The following is a 26539-nucleotide window of genomic DNA, read 5'->3' as shown; positions in this document are numbered from 1 at the left end:
TTGTTAGGCTTAATTAATTTTGGTAAATTTCATGGAAATGAAATGGTATTTCATTGCAGTTTTACTCTGCATTTCTATTACCTCTAATGAAATTGAGATCTTTCCATATATTCATTGATCATTCTGTTCTCTTCTGAGAACTGGTTGCTACTTTTACCCCATTTTCTTCTTTCTCATTTACTTATTAAAATACAGATCTTGGCCAGGCACGGTGGCTCACGCCTGTAATCCCAGCATTTTGCGGGGCCGAGGTGGGTGAATCACTTGAGGCCAGGAGTTCAAGACCAGCCTGGCCAACATGGTGAAACCCCATCACTATTAAAAACACAAAATTAGCCAGGGGTGGTGGTGCATGCTTGTAATCCCAGCTACTCAGGAGGCTGAGGCACAAGAATCGATTGAGTCTGGGAGACGGAGGCTGCAGTGAGCTGAGATCATACCTGCACTCCAGCCTGGGCAACAGAGTGAGACTCTGTCACAAAAAAATAAAAATAAAAATAAAATACAGATCTTTAGTCATTCAGGATGCTAACTTTCTATTGATTATATGCAAACATTTCCCCTTTTGTCTTTAATTTATGCCTTTTGTCACGTCAGAGTTTTAATTTTACTGTAGTCCACTACTATGAAATACAGATATCCATCCACCTATAATTTTCTAATAGCTTAAAATCTGTTTCTCTTTGTTGATTTTAGGCATAAATCGATGTACAATTTTTGTGTGTGGGAAGGCATAGGGATCTGAATTTTATTTTTAATATATTAATAGATGGCCTATTGTACCAGCACTATTTATTAAATAATCCATTCTTGCCCCACTGATTTTATTATTTACCTAATACATAAATAACATTTATAAATCGGTAAGAAAATAGCAACTTTCCAACAAAAATAAAGAGTAAAGAATATGAAATCTAGTTCACAGAAAAAACATGCCTCTTAATAAGTGAAAAACCATTCAACCTCACTCATAATAGGTGAAAAATGCTATTTCATTGTAGTTATAATTTGCATTTCTCTTAAATGTAAAAAATATAAACTATTTTGAAATACAATGCTTGACAAAGGTGTGGGGAACAGGCACAAATTCATGGGTTACTGGGAATATACATTGGTACAACCTCCATGAAGAGCAATTTGAAACAATCTATCAAAACTATAAATGTATACACCTCTGACCCACCTCTATTAGGTTGAGTATCCCTAATTTGAAAATCCAAAATCCAAAATATTCCAAAATCTGAAACTTCTGAAAGCTGACATAATACTCAAAGGAAATTGCTCACTGGAGCATTATGAATTTTGGATTTTTGGTTTAGGGATGCTCAACTGGGAAGTATATAATGCAAATATTCCAAAATTTAAAAAAAAAATCCAAAATCTGAAACACTTCTGGCCCCAAGCATTTCAGATAAAGAATACCCAAACTCTCTTAGCACAACAATCATCACAGAAAATTACACGTCAACAATTTAACTATTTTCCTCCACAATGTCACTTTTTTTTTTAGACGGTCTCTATCTGTTGCCCAGGATGGAGTGCAGTGGCAGGATCACCATCATAGCTTACTGCAGCCTTGACTTCCCACAGTCAAGTGACCCTCCCACCTCAGCCTCCCAAGTAGCTGGACTACAGGTGCACACCACCATGCCTGGCTAATTTTGTAGAGACAAGGTCTCGACATGTTGCCCAGGCTGGTCCCAAACTCCTGGGCTCAAGCCATCTGCCGGCCTCTCAAAGTGCTGGGATCACAGGCGTGAGCCACCCCTCCCGGCCACAATGTTACTTTTTAAAATGTGTTCTGGCTGGGCATGGTGGCTCATGCCTGTGAGCCTAGCACTTTGGGAGGCCAATGCAGGAGAACTGCCTGAGCCCAGGAGGCTGCAGTCAGCCAAGATCGCACCACTGCACTCCAGCCTGGGCCACAAAGCGAAGATCCAACATTAATTAAATAAATGTATTTCATTGTTCACATCCAACTTATACCAAAACTTAAGAGAATTTCCCCAAAATTAAAGGTAAAATTAAATAATATTAAATATTAACAGAAATTTAGGGAATATCATGATTTTAACAAATGCTTCTATTTTCTCTGTAGTTACAAATGTGAATATTTGAACATTTTCTTCTCTATAAAGGGAATTTTCATTTAAATTAAAGTTCTAAAACAGTATAGTACACACAAAATCATTTCAAGTGAACCAAAAAGTAACTTCATAAGCTCCAAGTTGTTCTCCTAGTCTACAGTCTTACTCCCCAGAAGCAGCCACTAATAAAGATGCCTTGTTCAAAATGGTTCCAGTTCATAAATGTCAGCATCAATCTGTGTACATGCGTTTTAACACAAACATAATCATAGTGGAGATCTTTGTATTTGAGCACTAATACATCTTTCTTTGTTATCAATTCACAGTATTTCATTCTATATGCCATGATTTAATTAACATAAATAAAGGTGTTTTTCAATAAAATTTATATACATTCCCTTTCAGGCAGTTCACATTGAAAATTTTTAAATAACTAGTTTTCCAACTGATTCCTCGTTTTCCTCTACAAGGCCAAAAAGGATACCAGCTTTCCTAAATTATTAACTTAATCATAAAGTAGCAAAACATCCTTTCTATACTTGTAAAGGTTAATTTTTCATATCTACAGCTAGGATATCCCTTCTGATATCTTGATGAAACCAGTTGTTTAAATGATTTCCATTTCCATTGTGGCTTTTTAAAAAACCCAACAACAAATAAATTTAAGTGAATGAACTGTTTAACAATCATATAATTATCACTATGGATGTATACCAGAGTAAAGAACTCAGGGGTTAAAGGCTGACAGAAGAACTGAAAATCATGGAAAGAAAAGGAATGTAGTGCGGAAGAGACAGGGTCTTCCATGATTTACACATAAAAACCTTTCATCAATAGGTTAAATGAATATCCATCTCAAATATACTATGTGCTCATTTTAAGTTCCCACCCATAATTCAGAATATCTTTTGGAATTAATATCCTAAGTTATACCTGTGTTTTCAAAACTGACATCTTAACAAAAACAAAAACCAAAAAGGTCAATTTAAGTTTTTAAAATTAAAACTTTTATTTTTTTTTAAAAAAGTCGCTGTTTTCCAACATGCATAGGCAATAAGCATAGTTACACAGAGAAGCAAATATGAGGAGGGGCTTTATACGCCCTCTTGAAGTGAGGCACCCAGCAGGTTCTTCCAAAATCTTAAGAAGCAAGTCATGGTTTCTTCTTGCTAACTGTGTAAAGGATAAGTGCTTCAGGGTTCATTCTCAATAGTGAGCTGAAGAAGAGGCGAGAATGCAGGAAGACGACAAAGGGCATCTCTTCACTTCGTCCCATATTCTCAGTGGGAGAATTAATTACATTATCACTATATATCCTTAAACTAAGCCATTCCCAGACTCCATGCCTTTAACTGGGGAAGTGGCTTCCGCAGTCCAGCCAAATTCCTAGTGCCCGTCTGGAGAAGGAATTCATGGAAACCTGTCTCAGCGGCAGGGCCAGGGCAATGCTCTTGATTTTCATTCAAATGAGCCAACCTGTGTCCTTCACTACCACCACTAATTTAGGTAAACACTGCTAGTTTAAACAGCACAAAGGAGTATAATCAAAAATCACACAACAGAATCAAATAGCAAGTCTAAGCAATCACTAGGAGTCAGTAAAATTTAGACTGGAGTACAGAGGAAAGCAATGAAACACCCTCAGGACAAAAGGAGTCTTTAAGAATGAGGTAAAGTGGTGTCAGGGGAGGACGAGAGACAGGATTAAAAAAAAAAAAAGTTGAGATATTTCAGATAAATCACGGCCCTTCTATGCAAACCACTACACACAGCTTCTTTTTGGTCACAGTAGTAAACTCGGTCAGACAACTGGCTAAAAGGACTCAACGCTTGGCTACTCGGCTGCAGCCCCATAATGTCTTTCCTCATTTGAATAGTATTTTAGGAATGTTTTGTCAACGTGTCTGATGATTATTCACTTCTACTGCATTCCTCCCTTCACTATGATAATTATGGTCATAGTAACAATTTATTTTATAGGCAGAACACTCACAATGCTAAATGATGATTTTTTAAAAATCGGTTAAGATTCATATATTTGTCCACATTTCATAAAAAAGAAAAAAAAGTTAATTTTAACAATTGTTGCTCATAGCAACATAGGACAAAAGATTTTTCACATGCATAATCTAGGCATTTAATTAAAATTCACAAACTTGGCTCTCAAACCAAGTCAAATGTAGAAACGCAGGAAAACACAGAATCAGATATACAATATATTTCCAGCTACCGTAAAGACAGAAAAACAAAGTGCAGCAACCTGTAACAGGGATAAGGAATGTATAAATGAAAAGATTCCTCTTTAACCATAGTTTAGTGACTGCTTGTACACTTCCAGGTAAGTTTCACAGCATAAGTACATCAAAAACATGCCACACGCCCTCTGAATTTCTATCACTTCCTATTTATGAAGGCTCTTCACCCTGAATCCAAATCTAAGCAGTTTAAAGCAAACTATAACGTGGCATTGACTGAAAGAAATTATCTTTCCTCTAAGACTGAGGCTCGAGTATAAGAGTAGAGGTAAAAAATATCCATAACCGGCCAGGCGCAGTGGCTCACTTCTGTAATCCCAGCACTTTGGGAGGCCAAGGTGGGTGGATCACAAGGTCAGCAGTTCAAGACCAGCCTGGCCAACATGGTGAAACCCTGTCTCTACTAAAAATACAAAAATTAGCCGAGCATGGTGGCACGAGCCTATAGTCCCAGCTACTTGGGAGGCAGAAGCAGGAGAATCGCTTGAACCCGCAAAGCAGTGGTTGCAGTGAGCCCAGATCACAACATTGCACTCCAGCTTGGCACTCCAGCCTGGGCAACAGAGTGAAACTCCATCTCAAAAAAAAAAAATCCCCAATCAAGGTCTGCGGGCTGGGCATGGTGGCTCACACTTGTAATCCTAGCACTTTGGGAGGCTGAAGCAGGAGGATCCCTTATGCACAAGAGTTCGAGACCAGCCTGGGCAACATAGTGAGACGAGACCTTGTCTCTTTGTTTAAAAAAAAAAAAAAAAAGATAAAGTTTTGTAATTTACATGTTTGTGGTAAAATCAAGGCTTTCTTGGACTATAGTGGATACTCATCAGGGTTTAAATCAATGAAAAAGCACTATAGAAAAGAATGTGGAAGAGCTGGAACTCCACTTTATCACTTTGAAAACTCTCTATCTTTCATGATCAGTTCAACTTGTCTCGAAAAGGGAGGGGATATGCAGAAGTGCAGGTGGTATAAGTGGCACATTTGAAAAGGAGATGGTTCCACAGAAGCCTAGATTGGGAGAAGCTGCGGTAGAACATCAAACCGTTTTTAGAACCAGAGACAGGACAGCAATGAAGAGGATTTACAGCATATAGATCTCAGCCTCTAAAAGAACTGAAAACACTGGAACAAGGCAGAAATGACAGAATCAAATTAGGATTTATTTGAGCAACTAATATCCACAAGACATTGTACTAGGTATCCTGCAAGGCAGGATAAATAAATAATATTGTGCATGACTTAACAGAGCCTATAACCTAGTTTGGGAAAATAAAAAATAAGTTCTGAAAAAGTAATAGCTTAATTCAAGGAGTCAAAATACAGTACACATGCAGTTTTAATACAGATGCTAAAAACAGGTAGCCTAAGAATTAAGCACTGGAAGATTATGTATGTGTGGCTAAGTTGTTAAGGCAAACTTTAAGTGATGAAACTTCAGCTAAATCCTGAAGGAGGCTATATCTCCAAACCCAGGGAGGAGGCCAAAGGCCCTTCCTAGCAGTAATCAAAGGCAGTACCTTGTTAGATGCACAGCCTGGAAGTCAAACAGACACGCTTGAGTTCCACCACCACTTAACAGCTTTGTGCCCTTAGACAAGTCACTTAAACCTCTTGAGTCTCAGTTTCCTAAAATGGAAATAAAAATGGTAACTATCAAAGTTTCTTTTATTCAATAGTTACTAAGAGCTAGGACAAAGCTGAGCATTGGAATACAATAGTGAACAAGACAGACACAATACCTGCCCTCATGAAGCTTGAGATAAATAAACGAAGGGCTCTTCACATAACTTATGGTACTTGTCATCATCATCATCTTTAGCACAGTGGCGAAAAGTATAAGATATGCTCCAGTGAATGGTGCAAAAACAGCCATATACACCAATGGAACAGGTCAGAGAAACAAGAAATAAAGTTACCATCCTGGCTAACATGGTGAAACCCCGTCTCTACTAAAAATACAAAAAACTAGCCGGGCGTGGTGGCGGGCGCCTGTAGTCCCAGCTACTCGGAGGCTGAGGCAGGAGAATGGCGTGAACCTGAGAGGCGGAGCTTGCAGTGAGCCGAGATCGCGCCACTGCACTCCAGCCTGGGTGACACAGCGCGAGACTCTGTCTCAAAAAAAAAAAAAAAAAAAAAAGAAATAAAGTCACACACCTACCACCATCTGGTCTTTGACAAAGTTGACAAAAATGAGTAATGGGGAGAGTACTCCCTATTCAATAAAAGGTGCTGGGTTAACTGGCTAGCCATATGCAGAAGACTGAAACTGGACCCCTTCCTATACCATATACAAAAAACAACTAGAGCTGGATTAAAGACCTAAATGTAAAACCTAAAACTATAAAAACCCTAGAAGAAAACCTAGGAAATACCATTCTGGATGCAGGCCCTGGCAAAGGTTTCATGACAAAGATGCCAAAAGCAACTGCAACAAAAATGAAAACCGACAAATGGGACCTAATTAAACTAAAGAGCTTCTGCACAGTAAAAGAAACTATCAACGGAGTAACCTACAGAATTGGAGAAAATATATGCAAACTATGCATCTGACAAAGGTCTGATATCCAGAATCTATAAGGAACATAAACAAATCAACAAGCAAAAAAAAAACCCATAAAAAATGGGCAATGGACATGAACAGACAGTTCTCAAAAGAAGGCATATGAAAAAATTCTCGACATCACTGATCATTAGAGAAATGCAAACCAAAACCACAAGGAGATACCATCTCACACCAGTCAAAATGGCTATTAGAAAAAAGTCAAAAGATGCTGGCCAGGTTACAGAGGAAAGCAAATGCTTAAACACTGCTGGTAGGAATGTAAACTAGTTCAGCCACTGTGGAAAGCAGTTTGGAGATTTCTCAAAGAACTTAAAACAGAACTGCCATCCAACCCAGCAATCCCTTTACTGGGTATATACCCACAGGAATACAAATCATTCTACCATAAAGACACATGCACATTTATGTTCACTGCAGCACTATTCACAATAGCAAAGACACAGAATCAACCTAAATGCCCTTCAAGTGTAGATTGGATAAAGAAAATGTGATACATATACACCATGGAATACTACGCACCATAAAAAAGAACGAGATCATGATCTCCGCAACAACATGGATGGAACTGTAGGCCATTATCCTAAGCAAATTAACACAGGAATAGAAAACCAGGCCGGGCGCGGTGGCTCAAGCCTGTAATCCCAGCACTTTGGGAGGCCGAGACGGGCGGATCACGAGGTCAGGAGATCGAGACCATCCTGGCTAACACAGTGAAACCCCGTCTCTACTAAAAAATACAAAAAACTAGCCGGGCGACGTGGCGGGCGCCTGTAGTCCCAGCTACTCGGGAGGCTGAGGCAGGAGAATGGCGGGAACCCGGGAGGCGGAGCTTGCAGTGAGCTGAGATCCGGCCACTGCGCTCCAGCCTGGGGGACAGAGCCAGACTCCGTCTCAAAAAAAAAAAAAGAAAACCAAATACCGCATGCTCTCACTTGTAAGTAGGAACTAAACATTGAGTACACATGGAAGCTAAAAGGGAACAACAGACATCACAGTCTTTTTGAGAGTGGGAGGTGGGAGAAGGGTGAGGATCAAAAAACTAAGTATGGGGATTAGCTGAGTGTGGTGGAGCACGCCTGTATTCCCAGCTACTTAGGAGGCTGAGGCATGACAATCGCTTGAACCTGGGAGGCAGAGGTTGCAGTGAGCAGAGATCTTGCCACTGCACTCTAGCCTAGGCAACAGAGTGAGACTCTGTCTCAAAAATAAATAAACAACCTACGGGGTTCTATGTTTATTAGCCGGGTGATGAAATAATTTGTACACCAAACCCCCGCAACACACTGTTTACCCCCATAACAAATCCACGTGTGTACTCTGTGAACCTGAAATAAAAGTTGGAAGAAAAAAAAAAGATATGTTCCAGTGAAAACAAATAAACCATCTTAGCTGAAACAAGATTTCACAAAAAATATTGCCATGTCTCAAGGCTCAATCCTGGAACCTCACCTTTTCCTCTTTTCCAGTAATCTCATCCCATCCCACAACTTCAAATACTACCTATGTATAAACCAAATTTAGTATCTCTAGCTCTGAGCTGTCTCCTGAACAACAGATTCTATATCTGGGTGTCTACTAGATTTCTCTATTTGTATGTCTTCATAGGGGTCTCACACCTTGTATTTCTTGCATTGCTATAAAGAAACACCTGAAATGGGGTAATTTATAAGGAAAAGAGGTTTAATTGGACCCATGGCTTCTGCAGGCTATACAGAAAGCATGGTCCCAGTCACCTGCTCAGCTTCTGGGAAGAGCTGTAGGAAGCTTACAATTATGGTGGAAGGCAAAAGAGGAGCAGGCACGTCACATGGCCAGAGCAGGAACAAGACAGAGGGTGGCAGTGGGGGGAGGTGGTGTCGTACACTTAAACAACCAGATACTGCAAGAACTCACTCACTACCCTACCTCCTACCAGGCCCTACCTCTAACAATTAGGAATTACAAATTACAATAGTGGGGACACATATTCAAACTCTATCACACCTATACAATGGAAACAGAACTTTGGATTAGCAATCCAAATGGATACCAACCAACCACATTCTCCCTCGGTCTTTCCCTAACAGTAACTCTTTTATTCTCTCTTTTCCTCAAGCCTCATGTACCCACATCATGAGCAAGTTCTTTCACTTTTACCAAAAAAACATAGTTTTTTTAGGTAAAAACAAATCCACTCACTGCTCCCCACTGCCAAAGCCATCATTCTAGTGTAAGCTCCGACTGTTTCTCACCCAGATTATCTCACTAAAAAAAACAAAACAAATCAAAAAAACAGTAATTCCTTCTCCCTAGAGCAGTGATCTCTTTTTTAAAATAAGATCTTTAAAAATAAAACAAAACAAAAAGCAAGCCCAGGCACAATGGCTCACACCTGTAAATTCCAGCACTCTGGGAGGCTGCAGAAGGAGGACTGCTTGAAGTCAGGAGTTTGAGACCAGCCTGGCAACCTGCTGAGGCCCTGTCTCTACAAACAAAAATGAGTAAGATCATGTTGCATGCACACACATGCATGCACGCGCGCGCGCGCACACACACACACACACGGGCCCCACCTTACCTCAATTCAACTTAAAACTCTCTGAGAGCTCCCAAAACAATCTTAAAATCTTGAAGGTCTACAAGGCATACATGACAGGACCCCTTTCTATAGGTTGGTGCAAAAGTAATTGTGGTTTTTGCCATTGAAAGCAATCACTTTTGCACCAACCTAATACTACTCTGCCTCATTTCATAAGACCCTCCTCCCTCTGTTCCTACATCAATCTGTGCTGATGGAAATGTTCTGTATTTGCAGTGGTACAATCTCAGCTCACTGCAACCTCCGCCTTCCAGGTTCAAGTGATTCTACTGCCTCAACCTCTCAAGTAGCTGAGATTACAGGTATGCACCCCAGGCCCAGCTAATTTTTGTATTTTTAGTAGGGACGGATTTCGTCTCTACTAAATGTTGGTCAGGCTGGACTTGAACTTCTGACCTCGGGTGATCCACCCGCCTTGGCCTCCCAAAGTGCTGGGATTACACACATGAGCCACTGCGCCCAGTGGAACTAAATTTCTAACTTAATTTTAACTAGTTTAAATTTAAATAGCCACATACTCCTAGAAGGTATCATAGTGGAAAGCACAGGGCTAGTATTTCTGTTTAGCCTTTTCTTCTGCCTAGACTGCTCTTCCCCCCAGATCTTCACATGAATGGCTCCTTCTTATCCTCATAGCTCAGCTAAATGCCAGTTCCTCAGAAAGGCCTTTCTTGACCACCTAACCCAAAGCAGCTCCCACTGACACTATTATCACTTCACCCTGTTTATTTTAATCAAAGCAAATTCACTACTATCTTTAGAATCTGTTTGCCTTCCCCAAAGTAGAATATAAAATCCATGAAAACAGAGATCTTAGGCCGGGCGCGGTGGCTCAAGCCTGTAATCCCAGCACTTTGGGAGGCCGAGACGGGCGGATCACGAGGTCAGGAGATCGAGACCATCCTGGCGAACACGGTGAAACCCCGTCTCTACTAAAAAATACAAAAAACTAGCCGGGCGAGGCGGCGAGCGCCTGTAGTCCCAGCTACTCGGGAGGCTGAGGCAGGAGAATGGCGTAAACCCGGGGGGCGGAGCTTGCAGTGAGCTGAGATCCGGCCACTGCACTCCAGCCCGGGCGACAGAGCCAGACTCCGTCTCAAAAAAAAAAAAAAAAAAGAAAACAGAGATCTTACCTATTTCATTCAATGCTGTGTCCCCAAAATATATGTGCTAGGCATATAGTGTTTCCAATAAATGTGTGACGAATTAATTTGATTGAACGAATGAGTGACTGAGTGAATGACTAGGTGGTCAAGTCAGTAAAGTTAGCTGGGGACAAATTATGGAGGTTACTGGAAGAAGGAAAGGTCCTTCAAATGCATACATTTCATTTCTATGGATACAGGGCTCCACCATGTTAAGTGTCCCCAAGGGTACAGGCAATCTAAGCACAGAGCATGAAGGGTCACACACAAAGCAGGTCTCTATCCTCAAATAACTTAGAATCAATTTTATGGAAACATTAGTGATGCAAACACACACAAGCTCCTTATACATGAGACATTAGGAAATATCTCAAGAATGCATCTCCATACATTCTACAGGCATACCTTTAGGGGTAAAGGACTGAAAGTAGAGTTAGACCATCAAGTTAGTTTTGTAGTCTTTCGATCTACAATAGCAAACCAGGGCACTGATGTTATAAACATTCTGCCAAGTTAAATACTGGTTTATAGTCATGCTGTCCTATGAGAAATATCATTAGCTATGTCATTTAGCAGAAAAGGGGGAAAGGAGGCAAAGAGGGAAGAAAGTAAATGATCTGGCCGGGCACGGGGGCTCACGCCTGTAATCCCAGCACTCTGGGAGGCCACGATGGGAGAAATGTTTAAGACCAGGAGTTGGAGACCAGCCTGGGCAACATGGCGAAACCGTGACTCTACAAAAAGTACAAAAAAACTCAGCCAGGTGTGGTGCCGCACCCTGTAGTCCCAGCTACTCGGGAGGCTGAGGTGGGAAGATCACCTGAGCCCGGGGAGACTGAGGCTGCAATGAGCCGTGATTGCACCACTGCGCTCCAGCCTGGGCAACAGAGTCAGACCCAGTCTCAAAAAAAAAAAAAAAAAAAAAAAAAACAGAAAGTAAATGATCTGTTTTTATCAAACTCAAACACTGATAACCAGCAGATAAGAACAGAACATATGATGTGGACAGAATTACTGACCAGCCCAAAATTACACCTAGACCAGTAAGTCAACAAAACTGATAACCCACTGATACTATGTACAAAGTAGATTCCACACATTCATTAACTGTCATAGTTTCAAAGAAAAAAAAAAAAGACTGGAATTCTAATGTACCTCTATTAAAAACCATAATGCTAAGGAAAACTGCAGAGTAGATTCAAGTTTCCCACTAAATGAAACCGCATGCTCTTCAAATCTTGTGCAGTCAAAGCTGTCGACCACATTTTAACTTCACTGACTGTCACTGCCACTTCATACCAATTATGCAATTACAAAATGCATAATTGTTAATAAAGTATGCAATGTATTCTACAGTCCATTAGTAAGTCAGAATTTTAATCAGGGGTTTGTAGCACCAATCTCTATAATTCAACATTTACTTCTGTGGTTCACATTCAGAACTGGTGACCAATACAACCCAGGCCACACCAGAAAACAACACTGCACACGCAGCAGGAGCAAAGTTCATAGCAAAGGAAAGAAAGCCGCTTTGCCTTCCAGATCTTGACATACTCATTTTCACAAAAATACCAGGGACACTTACTTAAAATGACTATTTTCATAACACAATGTCTATGCTTCTTTAAAATTAAATTTCCTACCTCCACTCCTAGTGAAACCAAAGTACATTAAATGTACACCTTTACTCAAATGCTCTGTTGGAACTACTATAATTCCTCATGAGCTACAGCAGTGAAAAAACAGCTCCCAGTACATAACTCTGTTAGTGCATGATTACCCGACTTCTGAGCTGGCTCCATTTTGGAACCATGATTTCTTTACTGACATCAGGGCAAACAGTATAGGAAAAATTACTGACAAAGCAAAAAAAATTTAGTTATACAGAGCAGTCTTTAGGACACGCTTGAAAGTGACAGGCATCAGCTCTGCACAGTAAGGACAATATACGGAATAATTTTTTGCTTGATCATCACTAGTAATTTTATAAATATTATCAATATGCCACAAGAAACTACCAAAGCATAATACTATATACTTACCAGTCAAGTATAAACAAACAACAATGGTATTTCCAAAAACTCATTTTGCCTGTTTCTCTCATGTCCTATGTACAATTCTTCTTAAGAATTATATAGCAGCGTCTGGTATCTGGTAACTTTATTGAGTGACCAGGGTTGAGCTGTCTCTATACCACAAAAACAATCTCTACTTTAGGCCCTGCCATGGCAAAGCCAGGTGCCCAAAGACATCTCTTGACTTTCCATCAAAATAACCATGAGGTATTCCGAATCCACAGGCTGCTACATTTGACCAGGGACCCATGAAATCATTCTTACCTTAAGAGTAACAGACCTATTTCCACTACCATTAGGTCCAGCTACTTCCAAGAACCAGTTTGGAAAACTAAGTAACATGCTGCATTTCGTTGTTTAAAAAAAAAAAAAAAAAAGTAACATGAGATTCAAGACAACTCCTCAAATTCAGTGCCCATGTCTGGCTCACCTTTGTCCCACACAGCACCTGGAGTCCAAATCCCTTGTGGCATAAATCGGGGGTTCCCAACCCCAGGCCACACACTGGTACATTGGCCTGTTAGGAACTGCACCGCACAGCAGGTGTGTGGTGTGAGCAAGCATGACCGCCTGAGCTCTGCCTCCTGTCAGATCAGTGGTGACATTAGATTGTCATAGGAGAGTAAACCCTATAACGAACCGCACATGTGAGGGATCCAGGCTGTGTGCTCCTATGAGAATCTAACCAATGTCTGATGATCTGAGATCCAACAGTTTCATCCTGAAACCATTCCCCGTAACTCCCCTATCCCATTCTGTGGAAAAATTGTCTTCCACAAAACCAGTCCCTGGTACCTGAAAGGCAGGGGACTGCTGGCATAACAGAATGTGCAATGATCACTAATGAATGTGCCATTTTATCATAAAAGGTTAATATTTACAGAAACATTTTAAAAATATTGCTATACATTTTTTTTGAGAGACAGAGTCTTGCTCTGTTGCCCAGGCTGGAATGCAGTGGCGCCATCTCGGCTCACTGCAAACCCCACCTCCCAGGTTCACGCCATTCTCCTGCCTCAGCCTCCCGAGTAGCTGGGACTACAGGCAACCGCCACCACACTCGGCTAATTTTTTGTATTTTTAGTAGAGACGAGGTTTCACTGTGTTAGCCGGGATGGTCTCGATCTCCTGACCTCGTAATCCGCCCGCCTCAGCCTCTCTCCTGGGATTACAGGCGTGAGCCACCACGCCCAGCCTATTGCTATAAAATTTTTAAAGACAATGGCAAACTTTTTCTGTAAAGGGCCAAAGTAAACATTCCAGGCTTTGTGAACCACATTCAGTCTCTGTCACATATTCTTCTTTATTTTTGTTTGTTTGTTTACAACCTTTCATGATTTAAAACCCATTCTTAGCTGGAGGGCTAAAATGAGGCCTATAGAGCAGAATTTTCATATAAACAAACATGGTTATACTTCCATTAAAGAAAATCACTTTGTTTTGTGTTATATTTAAGGAGTCTTTTAAAATAAACTTCATTTTTCTAGAACAGTCTTAGATGTATAGAAAAAAGGACAAAATTAGTATGGAGAGTTGCCATATATAGTCCACACTTACTTTTCCCTGTTAGTATGGTACATCTATTAACATTAATAAAATTAACTATAATCCGGCCAGGCGTGGTGGCTCACGCCTGCAATCCCAGCACTTTGGGAGGCTGAGATGGGCGGATCACTAAGTCAGGAGTTCAAGACCAGCCTGGTCAATATGGTGAAACTCCTAAAAATACAAAAATTAGCTGGGTGTGGTGGCACATGCCTGTAATCCCAGCTACTCTGGAAGCTAAGGCAGGAGAATCGCTTGAACCGGGAGGCTGAGGCTGCAGTGAGCCAAGATCGCACCACTGCACTCCAGCCTGGGTGAAAGAGTGAGACTGTGCCTCAAAAAAAAAAAAAAATTTTTTTTAAACTAAAATCCATACCTTATTCAGATTTCCTTAGTTTCCACCTAATGTCCTTTTTCTAGCCCAAGACTCCTCCACCCCTGGGACACATTACATTTAGTCTTGGTGTCTCCTTACGCTCCTCGTGGCTGTGAGGGTTTCTCGGACTTTGTTTGTGAGGACCCTGGCGGTTTTGAGGAGTACTGGTCAGGTATTTCACAGGATGCCACTCTTCACAGGATGCCACTCTACTGGGATCTAGTAGGTGTTTTTCTCAAGATCAGACTGGAGTTACTATGGCTTTGGGGGAGAAAGACCACAAAGATAAAATGCCACTGTCGCCACATCACATCAAGGGTATATCAGCAGGACTTAGTGCCCTGGATGTTCCCCGTGATCACCTGATGGAGGCAGCGCTTGTCAGGTTTGCTCCTGCCTTTTTTTTAAAAAACAATGATGGACAAAAATAAATTTAATTCTTCACATATGTAACAAGCTAAAAGGAAAAGCCTTTACATGTCAAATCATTTTGAATAAGCTGATGTATATACACTGCACATATGATTCATTATGTGACTCATACCAATGCCTCATAAAATATACCACATTTGAAATAAAGAAAAAAATTAATACATACTTTGCCAATATATTGCTTTTAATTCCTTCAACTGTTTTCCCTCTGAGTGTTTAGGAAGAAAGTACCCTTAGGCTGAATTATAGGAATATAGAGGAAATTTAACAAATAACACTCAAAATTTTCTTTCACTTTTTAAATGATGATTATGCACACTAGATTGTAGGCAAACTGAGCTAGGACCAAATCTTATCCATCTTTATCTCCCAGAGTCCAGGGTGCCTGGCTGGTTGATACAATAAATACTGTTAATTAATGTATATCTACAATGTCAGTATTAAATAATCACTCAAACCAATCAGATAGGGGGAAAAGGGAAGAGCAATGTGAGACGAAAAAAAAACTTCTAATTTCTCTTACCTAACTTTTTATTGATCAAGAGTGAGAGTATATAAACAAAAAGGTGGGGGAGAATAGCAATGGCTATAAAAGGCTAGAATAAAGGGGGAAGGCTTTGGTCAAATTAAGCCTATCAAAACACTATGAAGAGGGAAATGTAAATCAACACCACAGTAAGATCCTACCTCACACCCACTAGAATAACTTTTTTTAAAAAAAGAAAGAAGTGAGGCCAGGTGTGGTGGCTCACACCTGTAATCCTAACACTTTGGGAGGCCAAGGTAGGCAGATCACTTGAGGTCAAAAGTTCGAGACCAGCCCAACCCTGTCTCTACTAAAAGTACAAAAATTACCCAGGTATGGTGGCTTGCGCCTATAATCCCAGCTACTCAGGAGGCTGAGGTGGGAGGATCTGTTGAACCCTGGAGGTGGAGGCTGCAGTGAGCCAAGATCACCACTGTACTCCAGCCTGGGCAAGAGAGACTGGTTCTGTCTCAAACAAATAAAAGAAAAAAAGAGAAGAGAAGAGAGAGACAGAAAGGAAGAGAAGGAGAGCAGGAGAGAAAAAGAGAAAGAGAGAGAAGTGTTGGTGAGGATGTGGAGGAATTTGCACACTCATACCCTGCTGGTGGGAATGTAAAATGGTGGAAAACAGTCTAGCAGTCCCCTCAAAAAGTTAAACATAGAACTGCCATATGACCCAGCAACTCCACTTCTAGATATGTATATACTGAAGACAACTGAAGACACACATTCATACAAAAATGGTACAGGGATGTTCAGAGCAGGATCATTCACAATAGCCAAAGAGCAGAAACATCCCAAATGCACATCAGCTAATGAAAGTACAAAATATGGTATATCCACACAACTGAATATTATTAAGTCATGAAAAAGGGTACAGTAGTACAATAAATGCTATAACATGAACCTTGAAAGAATTAAACTAAGAAAAAAAGAAGCCAGATACAAAGGGATACAAATTTTATTATTCCATTTATATAAAATGTCCAGAATAGGCAAATCCAGAGACACAACGTAGATCAGTTGTTGCAAAAGGCTGTAGAGATGGGAGATGAATGAGAAGTAAGTTCTTAATAGGTAAGGGGTGGTTTGTTTTGGGGGTGATTAAAATGTTCAGGAATTATACACTGTTTATGGCTTCATAACAATGAATATACTAAAAACTACTCCGGTGTAGTCTTCAAAATGGTTAAAATGATTAATTTTATGCTGAGGATTTTTTTTTATCTAATAAAAATAATTGGGAAAAATCACTGAAGACACTGAAAACACTGTGAACCTATATTTTGAGAACTCATTTGTAACTCACAACTTATATACACACCGTGCCTTTAAAAATCCCTTTCCTCAGCCAGGCGCGGTGGCTCACGCCTGTAATCCCAGCATTTTGGGAGGCTGAGGTGGGCAGATCACCTGAGGTCAGGAGTTCAAGACCAGCCTGGCCAACATGGTGAAACCCTGTCTCTATTAAAAACACAAAAACTAGCTGGGCCTAGTGGCAAGAGCCTATAATCCCAGCTACTAGGGAGGCTGAGACAGCAGAATTGCTTGAACCCAGGAGGCGGAGATTGCAGTGAGCCGAAATCATGCCACTGTACTCCAGCCTAGGCAATAAGAGTAAAACTCCTGTCTAAAAAAAAAAAAAAAAAAAAAAAGAAATCCCTTTCCTCTTCTACATTATTCTACGGTCACTTTTTCAGTAACAGGCGTTTCAGAAATGTATGAAGAAACAAGTCCAAAATTCTAACACAAGATCAGTTCAACCAATTTCAATTAAGTTCATAGGAACCAGGGCATATACACATACTCAAGCCCTATCATAAGGAATTCACAGTGTATTAGGGCTGACACTGTTTCCTGCTAATTCCTACATCCGCAAGAAGAAGCTGGCCATGCCCCTCCAAAGGGATAACCTCATTTTCCTATAGACAATTACTGAAAATAAGTAAGCAAGAGCCATTTACAAGGCAATGCAGGGCCCGGCAGTGTGGGCCAGCAGACAACTTCCATGCTTTTCCTGGTGCACCTGGGCTTCCTCTGGCTAAATTTAAATACCAACTTGCTTGAAGGCCATATATCACAATGGCTGACTACATAGATGAAGCTTAGGGATTTGCAGATTGAAACAAATAACATATTTAAAGATAATAGTATGCCAGCACTATGGAAGGCTGAGGCGTGCAGGTAACTTGAGGTCAGGAGTTCGAGACCAGCCTGGCCAACATGGTAACATCGCATCTCTACTAAAAAATACAAAATTAGCTGGGTGCAGAGTGGCTTGCACCTGTAATCCCAGCTACTCAGGAGGCTGAAGCAGAAGCATCGCTTGAACTCAGGAGGCACAGGCTGCAGTGAGCCAAGATCGTGCCATTGCACTCTAGCCTAGGTAACAGAGCGAACTGTCTCAAAAAATATATAAAATATTTATTTTATTTAAAAAGCAATTACTGTCCTGAGTCTTCCAACAAAATTACACTGCAAGCTATGGATTATTAATGTCACTAGAGAACTCTCAGTCCTTCAAATATACTAAGCAACTATAGTACTGTTCACTCCAGCAAGCATTATACCAAACTGTGTTAAAAAGAATATTTCTTTTGGAATTTTTGGAAGACAGCATAGTTTAAATTAGCGCTTCCTAGAGTGATTTTTTTAATCCTCTTTTAACAACCTCTCCAGACACTTCAAATACTATAATCACTCAAGTAATTCACAGTAACCACTTGGCACCCAGACTCAGAGCCTGCTGGAGAGGAACAATTCCAGCAGTCTCTGACAATGGCAGTTGTGATTAAGACTATCAAGGCTCGTTTTGGTTTTTTTTTGCTCTTATGAGTAATTCTCATATTTATACTATTACTCAAAATGTAGCAGCTCGGCCGGGCGCGGTGGCTCAAGCCTGTAATCCCAGCACTTTGGGAGGCCGAGGCAGGTGGATCACGAGGTCAGGAGATCGAGACCATCCTGGCTAACATGGTGAAACCCCGTCTCTACTAAAAATACAAAAAACTAGCCGGGCGTGGTGGCGGGCGCCTGTAGTCCCAGCTACTCGGAGGCTGAGGCGGGAGAATGGCGTGAACCCGGGAGGTGGAGCTTGCAGTGAGCCGAGATCGCGCCACCGCACTCCAGCCTGGGCGACAGAGCGAGACTCCGTCTCAAAAAAAAAAAAAAAAAAAAAAAAAAAAATGTAGCAGCTCAATTCTCTCATTATTTTAAATCTACCTGGAAGGTCAGTTGTCTCTGTTGGTGGTAATGGGTTTATTTTTTGAAAGCCCAACAGTAAGAAACTGGAAATAAGAGAGTAGCTCAACTAATATTCTTTCATTAATTCAACAAACTGTCTTCATTAACTAAATTAACCAACATTTATTTAACATCTACCATGTATAAAAGATTCAAAAAGCAGTAATATGCAAACACAGACTTGAGGAGTTTACACTCTAGCAGTGGGTTGATAGAAATTACTTAGTTTGTCAGCCTGGCCAACATGGTAAAACTCCACCTCTACTAAAAAATATACAAAAAATTAGCTGGGCGTGGTGGCGGGTGCCTGTAATCCCACCTACTTGGGAGACTGAGGCAGGAGAATCACTTCAACCCAGGAGGCAGAGCTTGCAGAGAGCCAACATGGTGCCACTGCACTCCAGCCTGGGCGACAATGAGATACTCTGTCTCAAAAAAAAAAAAAAAAAAAAGAGAAAGGAAATTACTTAGACTTTGAAAGAAAGACAAGGCCAGGCTGGGCGCAGTGACTCACGGCTGTACTCCCAGCACTTTGGCAGGCCGAGGTGGGCGGATCACAAGGTCAGGAGATGGAGACCATCCTGGCCAACATGGTGAAACCCTGCCTCTACCAAAAATACAAAAAAATTAGCTGGGTATGGTGGTGAGTGCCTGTAATCCCAGCTACTTGGGAGGCTGAGGCATGAGAATCACTTGAACCCAGGAGGCAGAGGTCGCGGTGACCCGAGATCGCGCCACTGCACCAAAAAAAAAAAAAAAAAGAAAAAGAAAATAAAGAGAAAGACAAGGCCGGGTACGGTGGCTCATGCCTGTAATTCCAGCACTTTGGGAGGCCGAGGTGGGCAGATCACCTGAGGTCAGGAGTTCGAGACCAGCCTGGACAACATGGTGAAATCCCATTTCTACTAAAAATACAAAAAATCAGCCAGGCGTGGTGGCAGGTGCCTGTAATCCTAGCTACTCAGGAGGCTGAGGCAGGGGGAATCGCTTGAACCCAGGAGCTGCAGTAAGCCGAGATCCCGCCACTGCTCTCCAACTTGGACAACAAGAGCGAAACTCTGTCTCAAAAAAAAAAAAAAAAAAGACAATACAGAGTTCCTCAGATCCTAATCATATGCCTCAAACCGGTGTGGAGAGCCAAAAGTTAACTGTGACTTCAATGATATACCCAGCTGGCACCCCCTTCCTCCCTTCTCACCCTCCCACCCCCCAAGATTATTTCTATTCAATTAGAAGGTACAGGTTGCTCAACATCTGACCCTAGCCATAAGCCACAGATGAGCGTCTAATGGAAAGTCACTTTGTATGGTGTGAAATCTTTCAGTTCAACTAGACAAAGTCATGTATCTCTGGGTAACATTCAATCCAAGGATAGAAGATGAGCAAAATTCTACTGGGAGTTGGTAAAGCCAAGTCACCCTATCTCTGAGGCCTGCCCACTTTAGCTCCCTACTCCTCCAAAAGGCAATGAAGCCAATCCATCCCACCTTTTTCTACTTTGTTGAATGTAATTTAAAAAAAAAAAAGCACCAGGCCATTTGGCCAAGACCTATGGCCTACCATAAACACCAACTGGTATGGTCAAAAGGTGTCCATGGTGAGCAAAAAAAAGAGGAGGTAAACCTACAAAATAACACTGAGGGAGTGGGCCCATGCAGGCAGGGTAGGGGGACAAGGAATTAATCACAAACAGGGAGATTTCCCCAGGATTAGCCTAGTCAATCAGCCTGAAAAATAAACAGCGGGCAAAAAGGTTCTGCCCCCCCTCTCCGTGCACTCCACCCAAAGAGAACATGCCCAAGTGTCCAGACAGTTTAAAGGAACGATTAAGGACACATGCTGTAGAGTCAAGCTGTCTGGCTTTAAATCCTAGTTCCACACTTAACAAGGGCTACTTCTCTGTGACTCAATTTCCTCCTCTGTGACTGGAAGATGACAATAGTACCTACCTCATAGAACCAATGGGAGAATGAAATGAGATCACAGTAAAAGAGCTTAGCAGAGTGGCTAGCACACAATACACACGGAGTAAATACTGTCCATGCTAACATTTCTACTATTTCCAGGGTCACTCAGTTCCTAAACTAGAATGTCAACACTACACTAATACAATTAGGCTGGGCCCTAATGGTGAGCCCACAAACACCCCTACAAAGAAGATGATATTATCCTCATTTTAGAGCTGAAAAATGGAGGTTTAGAGGGATTCAGAAACTCACGTAAACTTAGTCAATAAGAGTAAGAGGTGGAGCAATAAAAGCTTTGATCACATCCCAGCAAAGTTTGCATGATGTCATTTACCTCCAAAAGCTTAAAAGCATTTTAGAATAACGCTTCAGCATTCTGGCATGACTACTTGTTGAATGAAATTATGTTCTTATAAAATCCCCTAGCCTCCCCTACTAAATCGGCATAATTACCTGTATAATCAGAAATATTCGACAAATTCTGATAGACTATCAAAAACACAAAATTCTTTTCCTTAACAGAATAACATAAAAAATATGCAAGGTAAATCATCGTGACCATTCTAATTAAATGGCTTAAACAGTTCAAAAGTCCTGCAGACCCATAGTATATCAAGTTGTTTTTCTTTCAGGATTTGTAAGTTGATCCTGCAGAAGAATCCACACACTCCTATTGGCCTGTGTAACATCTCTCTTTCCATATGTTCGGTAAGTGTGTAACAAAACTGACTAGAGTTAATAGTTACTCCAAATATACATTCCCATCATCTCTTACTCTATTTAGTAAGATTTAGTCACTTAATTGCCCTAAAAGAAAATATAATTAAATTTAAACTGAGTATATAATGGTGACTCTGATCTCACAGAATATCTTTTAAAACTCTGAGATCCAGAAATATTTGTAAGTCGTCAAATTTATCTCTCTAAATATTTAAGACCTAACAGCTGCAAGGAAAATTGGAAAAATAAAAAGCTATCTTAGTCAAAACTATTTGTCCCCGTCCAATGAACTGTTTACCCAGTTTCCTGAAAATAGTTCATAATAATTACTAATCCATTAAGAGTTTAAAATAAAGGACATGCTTGACTTGTGAAAAAAGTAGTGATATGGATACGCCAAGTCATATAATTTCACTCCACTTTCTATTTACTTTACCCAGGCATTACATATTCTTGTAATCCTTTCTGGTAAACACAAATGAGATAATATAGTAAAACATGTAAACTGAAGGAGAAGAAAACCTAGAATGCCTAAATATTTCAAGAATTTATTGCTATTTCAATAACCTGAAACTCCAAGTATCAGAAAGCAGAAAGAATTACCACACAACTGTAAAAGTCAAATATTTATACAGGTGCCTTAAAAGCCGCAGTTGGGTGCACACCATCAGCACTGACATTTACTATCTGTTAAGTAGTTTCAAAGTGCAATGGCATAAGTCAAATAACTGGCTTGGAGCGTGAAGTTTACAACTAGCATGTCTGGAAAGACTGTGAAGGAAGGTGTGATGCCTGTCACAATTTTCATCAGGCCAGCAACAGGCATCCAGGCTGGGCAAGACCGAACGTCAGCACAGGTGCCTTTTCTCATTTCAGGAGGGAAACCTAAGCCCATAGCTTCATGGATAATTGAACAAGGATTGTTCCATACATTTATAATGTTATTTATGACTTTCTTGTCATTGCTTTTTAGTAGCTTTCAAAAACAACATTTTTAAGGCAAAAGTAACTGAGAATATAAAGTAGTTAGGTATTTCAGCTTCAAATTGAGAAAAGGGAAAATGTTAAATAGAAGGACCTAAAAAGGTTGTAAAGCCCAAACACCACATTCAATAAAAAGTTATAATTTTCAGAAATGACAAAAGTCCAAATGTCAAAGTTATCGCTGGTGATACGTTATTTAAATTTACAATTAGGAATATCTCCTTAATGGATAATTTATAAATTTATAATTAGGAATACCTATTATTCTTACAATAATTCTAAGAAATTTTAAGAGTAAAAAGAAATATGGGATACAGAAACATTTGTGAACTTTCAGTTCCTGAACTAATTTAAAAAACAAAAAACAAACCAGGGGAAGCTCAAGTCAGAGCTCCTCAATACCCAACGTTCATTTCACTACATCTCCCTTCCAAACAGAATATGCCTGTTCACGATCTGGGAGTCGGTTCAAGTTTTCAGGTGAAGACTAACGCCAGACAGTGAAACCCCCAAACGCGCGTTTCCAAACTCTGAGGGGCAAAGCCAGCCACACCCACTAGCAGGGCCCGGCGTGGGGCGGGAGCCCCTTCCCAGCTCGGGACCTCCGGCCAGGCTGGGCGCCCCCGCCAAGAGCTCGCAGTCCAGGCTCGGGCGCCAAGGACGGCCTGAGGGATGCCACAGGTGGCCCGGAGGGCTCGTTCCCCACCTGGCACTGAGGCCCTAGCCCACCCCGCCGCCCAGAGGCCGAAGGTGCCCTGCAGCCTCAACGTGGGCACCTCGAAGCCTAGGAAAGTTCCTAACAGGGCTCAGGTGGCCCCTCGGGTCCGTTAGCCTGGCGTGCGGCGTCGGCCCGGGGCAGCGACTCCAGCCTTGCCTCGGGGCGGGGCGTGTCGCAGGGTTCCCGGAGGGGCGTCGGGAAGCCGGTGGCCGGAGGGCCCCGGGCACGGGCGGCTCCTCGGCCCCGCCGGAGCAGCCAGCCCCACACCCCTCCCGGGACTTCTCCGGGCACCACCGCGGGCCGGCGCCGCCCCCGCCCCCCGCGCGGCCGGGTCTCCGGGACAACAGCCGCGGCGTCCGAACGGGCCCGCGCCCCCGCGGCCGACGCCCACCTGTCCCGGGGGTCGATCCAGCTGGTCCTCCTGGTGTTGTGGTCGATGTAGAAGACCTTGCCGTCGTAGTCCCTGGCCTCCTCCCAGCCCCGGGGCAGCGGCAGCTGACCGCTCCCGGCCCTCCTAGGCATGGTCGGCGGCCTCACCGGCGAACGGCGCCTCCATAGGGACCGGGCGCGGGACGCGGCGGGAACGCGGCTGCCCGGCCCGGCCGCCAACCCGCGAGGCGGGCGCCGGCGAGGGGCTGAGGGGCGCGGGGCGCGGCGGAACCAGGCGCGGGAGGTGTCTCAGGAAACGCTGTTCGCGGCCCCGCTGGGGATCAGTCCACCATGTCTGCGTCGGAGCCGGCGAGCGAACCCTCCTCCCCCTCGCCGCCGCTGCCTCCGCCTCTTCCTCCTCCTCCGCCCCGTCCCCCTGTGGCCGCCGAGGGTCGCGGCGCCCAGGCTGCCGGAGCCGCCGCCGTCTGGGCTCGGATCCGGGAAGCTGCGGCGCGGCCTCGGCAGCGGCGGGCCCCTCATTTGCATGCGATTAGCATGCGCCCGCCCGCCTCATCTGCATACGCATTCCTCCCGCCGCATTCCTGAGCTTAACCCCGCCGCTGCCGGCGCTGCCGCACCAGCTCGGGTGCACTGCCCCAGCGGGGCCGCGGCTCCAGGTGGGAGGGAGGCAGGCGAAGGAATGTGCGGCCCGCTCCCTTCCCTTGACCCCAGATAGCTCCCCTGGGCCAAACGCCTAGAGGTTTTAGTGTTTCTGGACGGGGAAGATTGCAAAAAAGTCTCTGCAACCTTCTCAACTTCTTTCGTCTTTTAGGGAAACCACAAAACTTTCGAGAGGAGAGGGTTGGAGGGGGAGCTCTCCTCGGGAGAAAAAACCTCAGCAAGCGGAGAGGGCACAAAGGCTCCCCACGCCATGCCCCGAGCCCCTCTGGCACCCCAAGGGCGGTCCGGGGTGGTAGGAAAACGCCAAGCCCCGGGAGCGCGTCCGTGGGTCCGGGACGGCGGGGCCTCCGCAGGGCGCCTGGCCCTTGGTGACCTCGGCGGAGACCGCGGGCTGCGCGGCGGAAAGCGGAGGAACTCCCGTCCGGCCCCAGAGTCGCCCGCGCCGCTCCCGGAGCCACCCGCCGCCCCTTCGCGTCCGGGCGCTCCAGGCGCGGGGCCCCGGAGGCTCCCGGTCCCTGGCCTCCCCTACTGGGTTCGGGGCAGTTGGCCGTGGACGCGCCCCAAGTCCAGTCCCTTCCGTTCAGCCGTCCGCCCCAGGATGTCCCCCCACCGCAGCCCCGCCGTGGCCAGGAGGTGTGGGCGGCCACGCCGGAGGGACCCACGGCGGCGCCGGACGTCAGCCCTTCGTAGGCCCTGACCCGGCCCGGGTGGGCCAGGAAGTTCCCTGTTGCACAGGCATTTATTTATTCAGCAGCTACTACGTGCTGGCCGGCACTGCCGAGGGACCGGACGCCTACCCCAGGCGGGACAATGCCGGGAGCAGCGCTAGCGGGTTCTGGACGCCCAGCTTCAGGGTCCCCAGCCCCTCAGTGTGAGGGGCGCCTCCCAGGCCCTGGACTCCTCTCCAGCCGGGTCTACACCACCGTCCCCCGTCATCTTCTTCTGGGTTACTGAGCAGCTTCTTTTAAAATAGCAACACCGAGGAAGGCCCCGAAGCCCAGTCTTGCACCTCGTGGTGTGAAGTCGTTTAATCCTGCCCGCTAATGCGAAAGGACTTTCCACCGTGTGCAGGACTCGGCGCTGGGCAGGGGCTCTCGCAGGGTTTGAACCGACCTCCGCCTCCCCTGCGGGTTCACAGGCCGGCGAGGGAGTCGCGGGAAGGAGACACGCTACTGTGCGAGGCTGGCCTGAGCGGCTTGGGCAGTAGCTGTCCCGGGCTGGGGACGGCTTTCGGCTCCCCAGGCCATTCCGTCGGGGTATCTGCGGCCAATCTCGAAGGTGAAGAGGCTCGGGGTTGGCACAGACTCCACGGGAGGGGTCCTAGAAGGGGAAAGGGGTGGTATTTGCCCTTAGAGCAGTCTGGGCGTGAAGCGGAAACTTTAAACCACCAGAACCTCTGGAGAGCTTGGAGCACCTGGGCAGGAGCAACCAGAGTGGGCCGGAGTGAGGGAAGGAAGGCATCGCGGCGAATTCGCCCGCTTTGACCGCCTTTAGGGCGGCCGCTTGTGCAGCCAGCCTTCTGGAAGGTAGGCTTTGCGCTTGGTGCAGAGAAGCCGCCTCCTCCGGATCTGTGTTCCGCCCCAGTCCATGAATAAGGAGGTGATCGCACAAGTCAAGCTTCTCTAGTTCTCGGTGGAATGAGACGCCCTTATGGGGTCTTAAGGTTGAATGTTTGAATACTGTAAAAAAGATGGGACCTGCCTACAATTAATCTCTCACACTACTGAGCGAATGTGCATTGCTGTGGACTTGTCTAAATTGGCCCAAATGCATAGCTAGCGCTTGCATTGTGGTGTACTAACAACATCATTCAGAATCAAACCAAACCATTCTTATTTAAACCTTGCTTCCTAGTTTATTTTTTCCCAAACAAGTTGAAAATATTTGTTATACTAAAATGTCTACATCTTACTACTTAAAAAAAAAAAAGTAACAAACTTTGCTGCTGCCGTAATTTTATGTCACTGAGATGAACTTTTCTATTCTACAATATTTGTAATTTCAAATTTGTTAAACTTTCAGCTAAGTAGTTTTACCCAAATTCTAAAACCAGTGAGGAATCCAAGACAGCACGCAGCATTAAATGACGTTTATTGTTCCATAAATCTTCAGACTTCAAAAAGAAACGCTAAATAGACAAACAGAACTCTAAAGCAATTAAGAGACAAGCTCGCTGCTTCTTCCCCACTGATTGGCACAGGAAACATTTGGTCATGCAAAAGCCGTTAAAATGACGGAAAGGAGAGTTGCCACTCTCTAGCCTTTTTTGTTTTGA

General features: G+C 43.6%; 2 protein-coding genes across 2 annotated transcripts in view; one reads left to right on the top strand and one right to left on the bottom strand.

Annotated features, from left to right (window-relative positions):
• WWC2 (WW and C2 domain containing 2) overlaps positions 1-24580 on the bottom strand; it is a 228885-nt gene extending 204305 nt beyond the window's left edge. Inside the window, exon 1 of the mRNA XM_025385999.1 lies at positions 23606-24580. Coding sequence (XP_025241784.1) covers positions 23606-23736 — 131 coding nt within the window. The 5' untranslated portion in view covers positions 23737-24580. The remainder of the gene's footprint in view (positions 1-23605) is intronic.
• LOC112624908 (putative uncharacterized protein WWC2-AS2) lies at positions 24029-26187 on the top strand. The gene has a single exon (XM_025386001.1). It carries the CDS (start codon positions 24515-24517, stop codon positions 24959-24961), a length of 447 nt encoding a protein of 148 aa, XP_025241786.1. The 5' UTR covers positions 24029-24514; the 3' UTR covers positions 24962-26187.
• The last annotated feature ends 352 nt before the right edge of the window (positions 26188-26539 follow it).

Source organism: Theropithecus gelada, chromosome 5 (assembly GCF_003255815.1).
Source record: "Theropithecus gelada isolate Dixy chromosome 5, Tgel_1.0, whole genome shotgun sequence".
NCBI classification, from domain to species: domain Eukaryota; kingdom Metazoa; phylum Chordata; class Mammalia; order Primates; family Cercopithecidae; genus Theropithecus; species Theropithecus gelada.
Note: the sequence above shows the minus strand (reverse complement) of the source record. Positions and strands in the feature narration are given on the sequence as shown.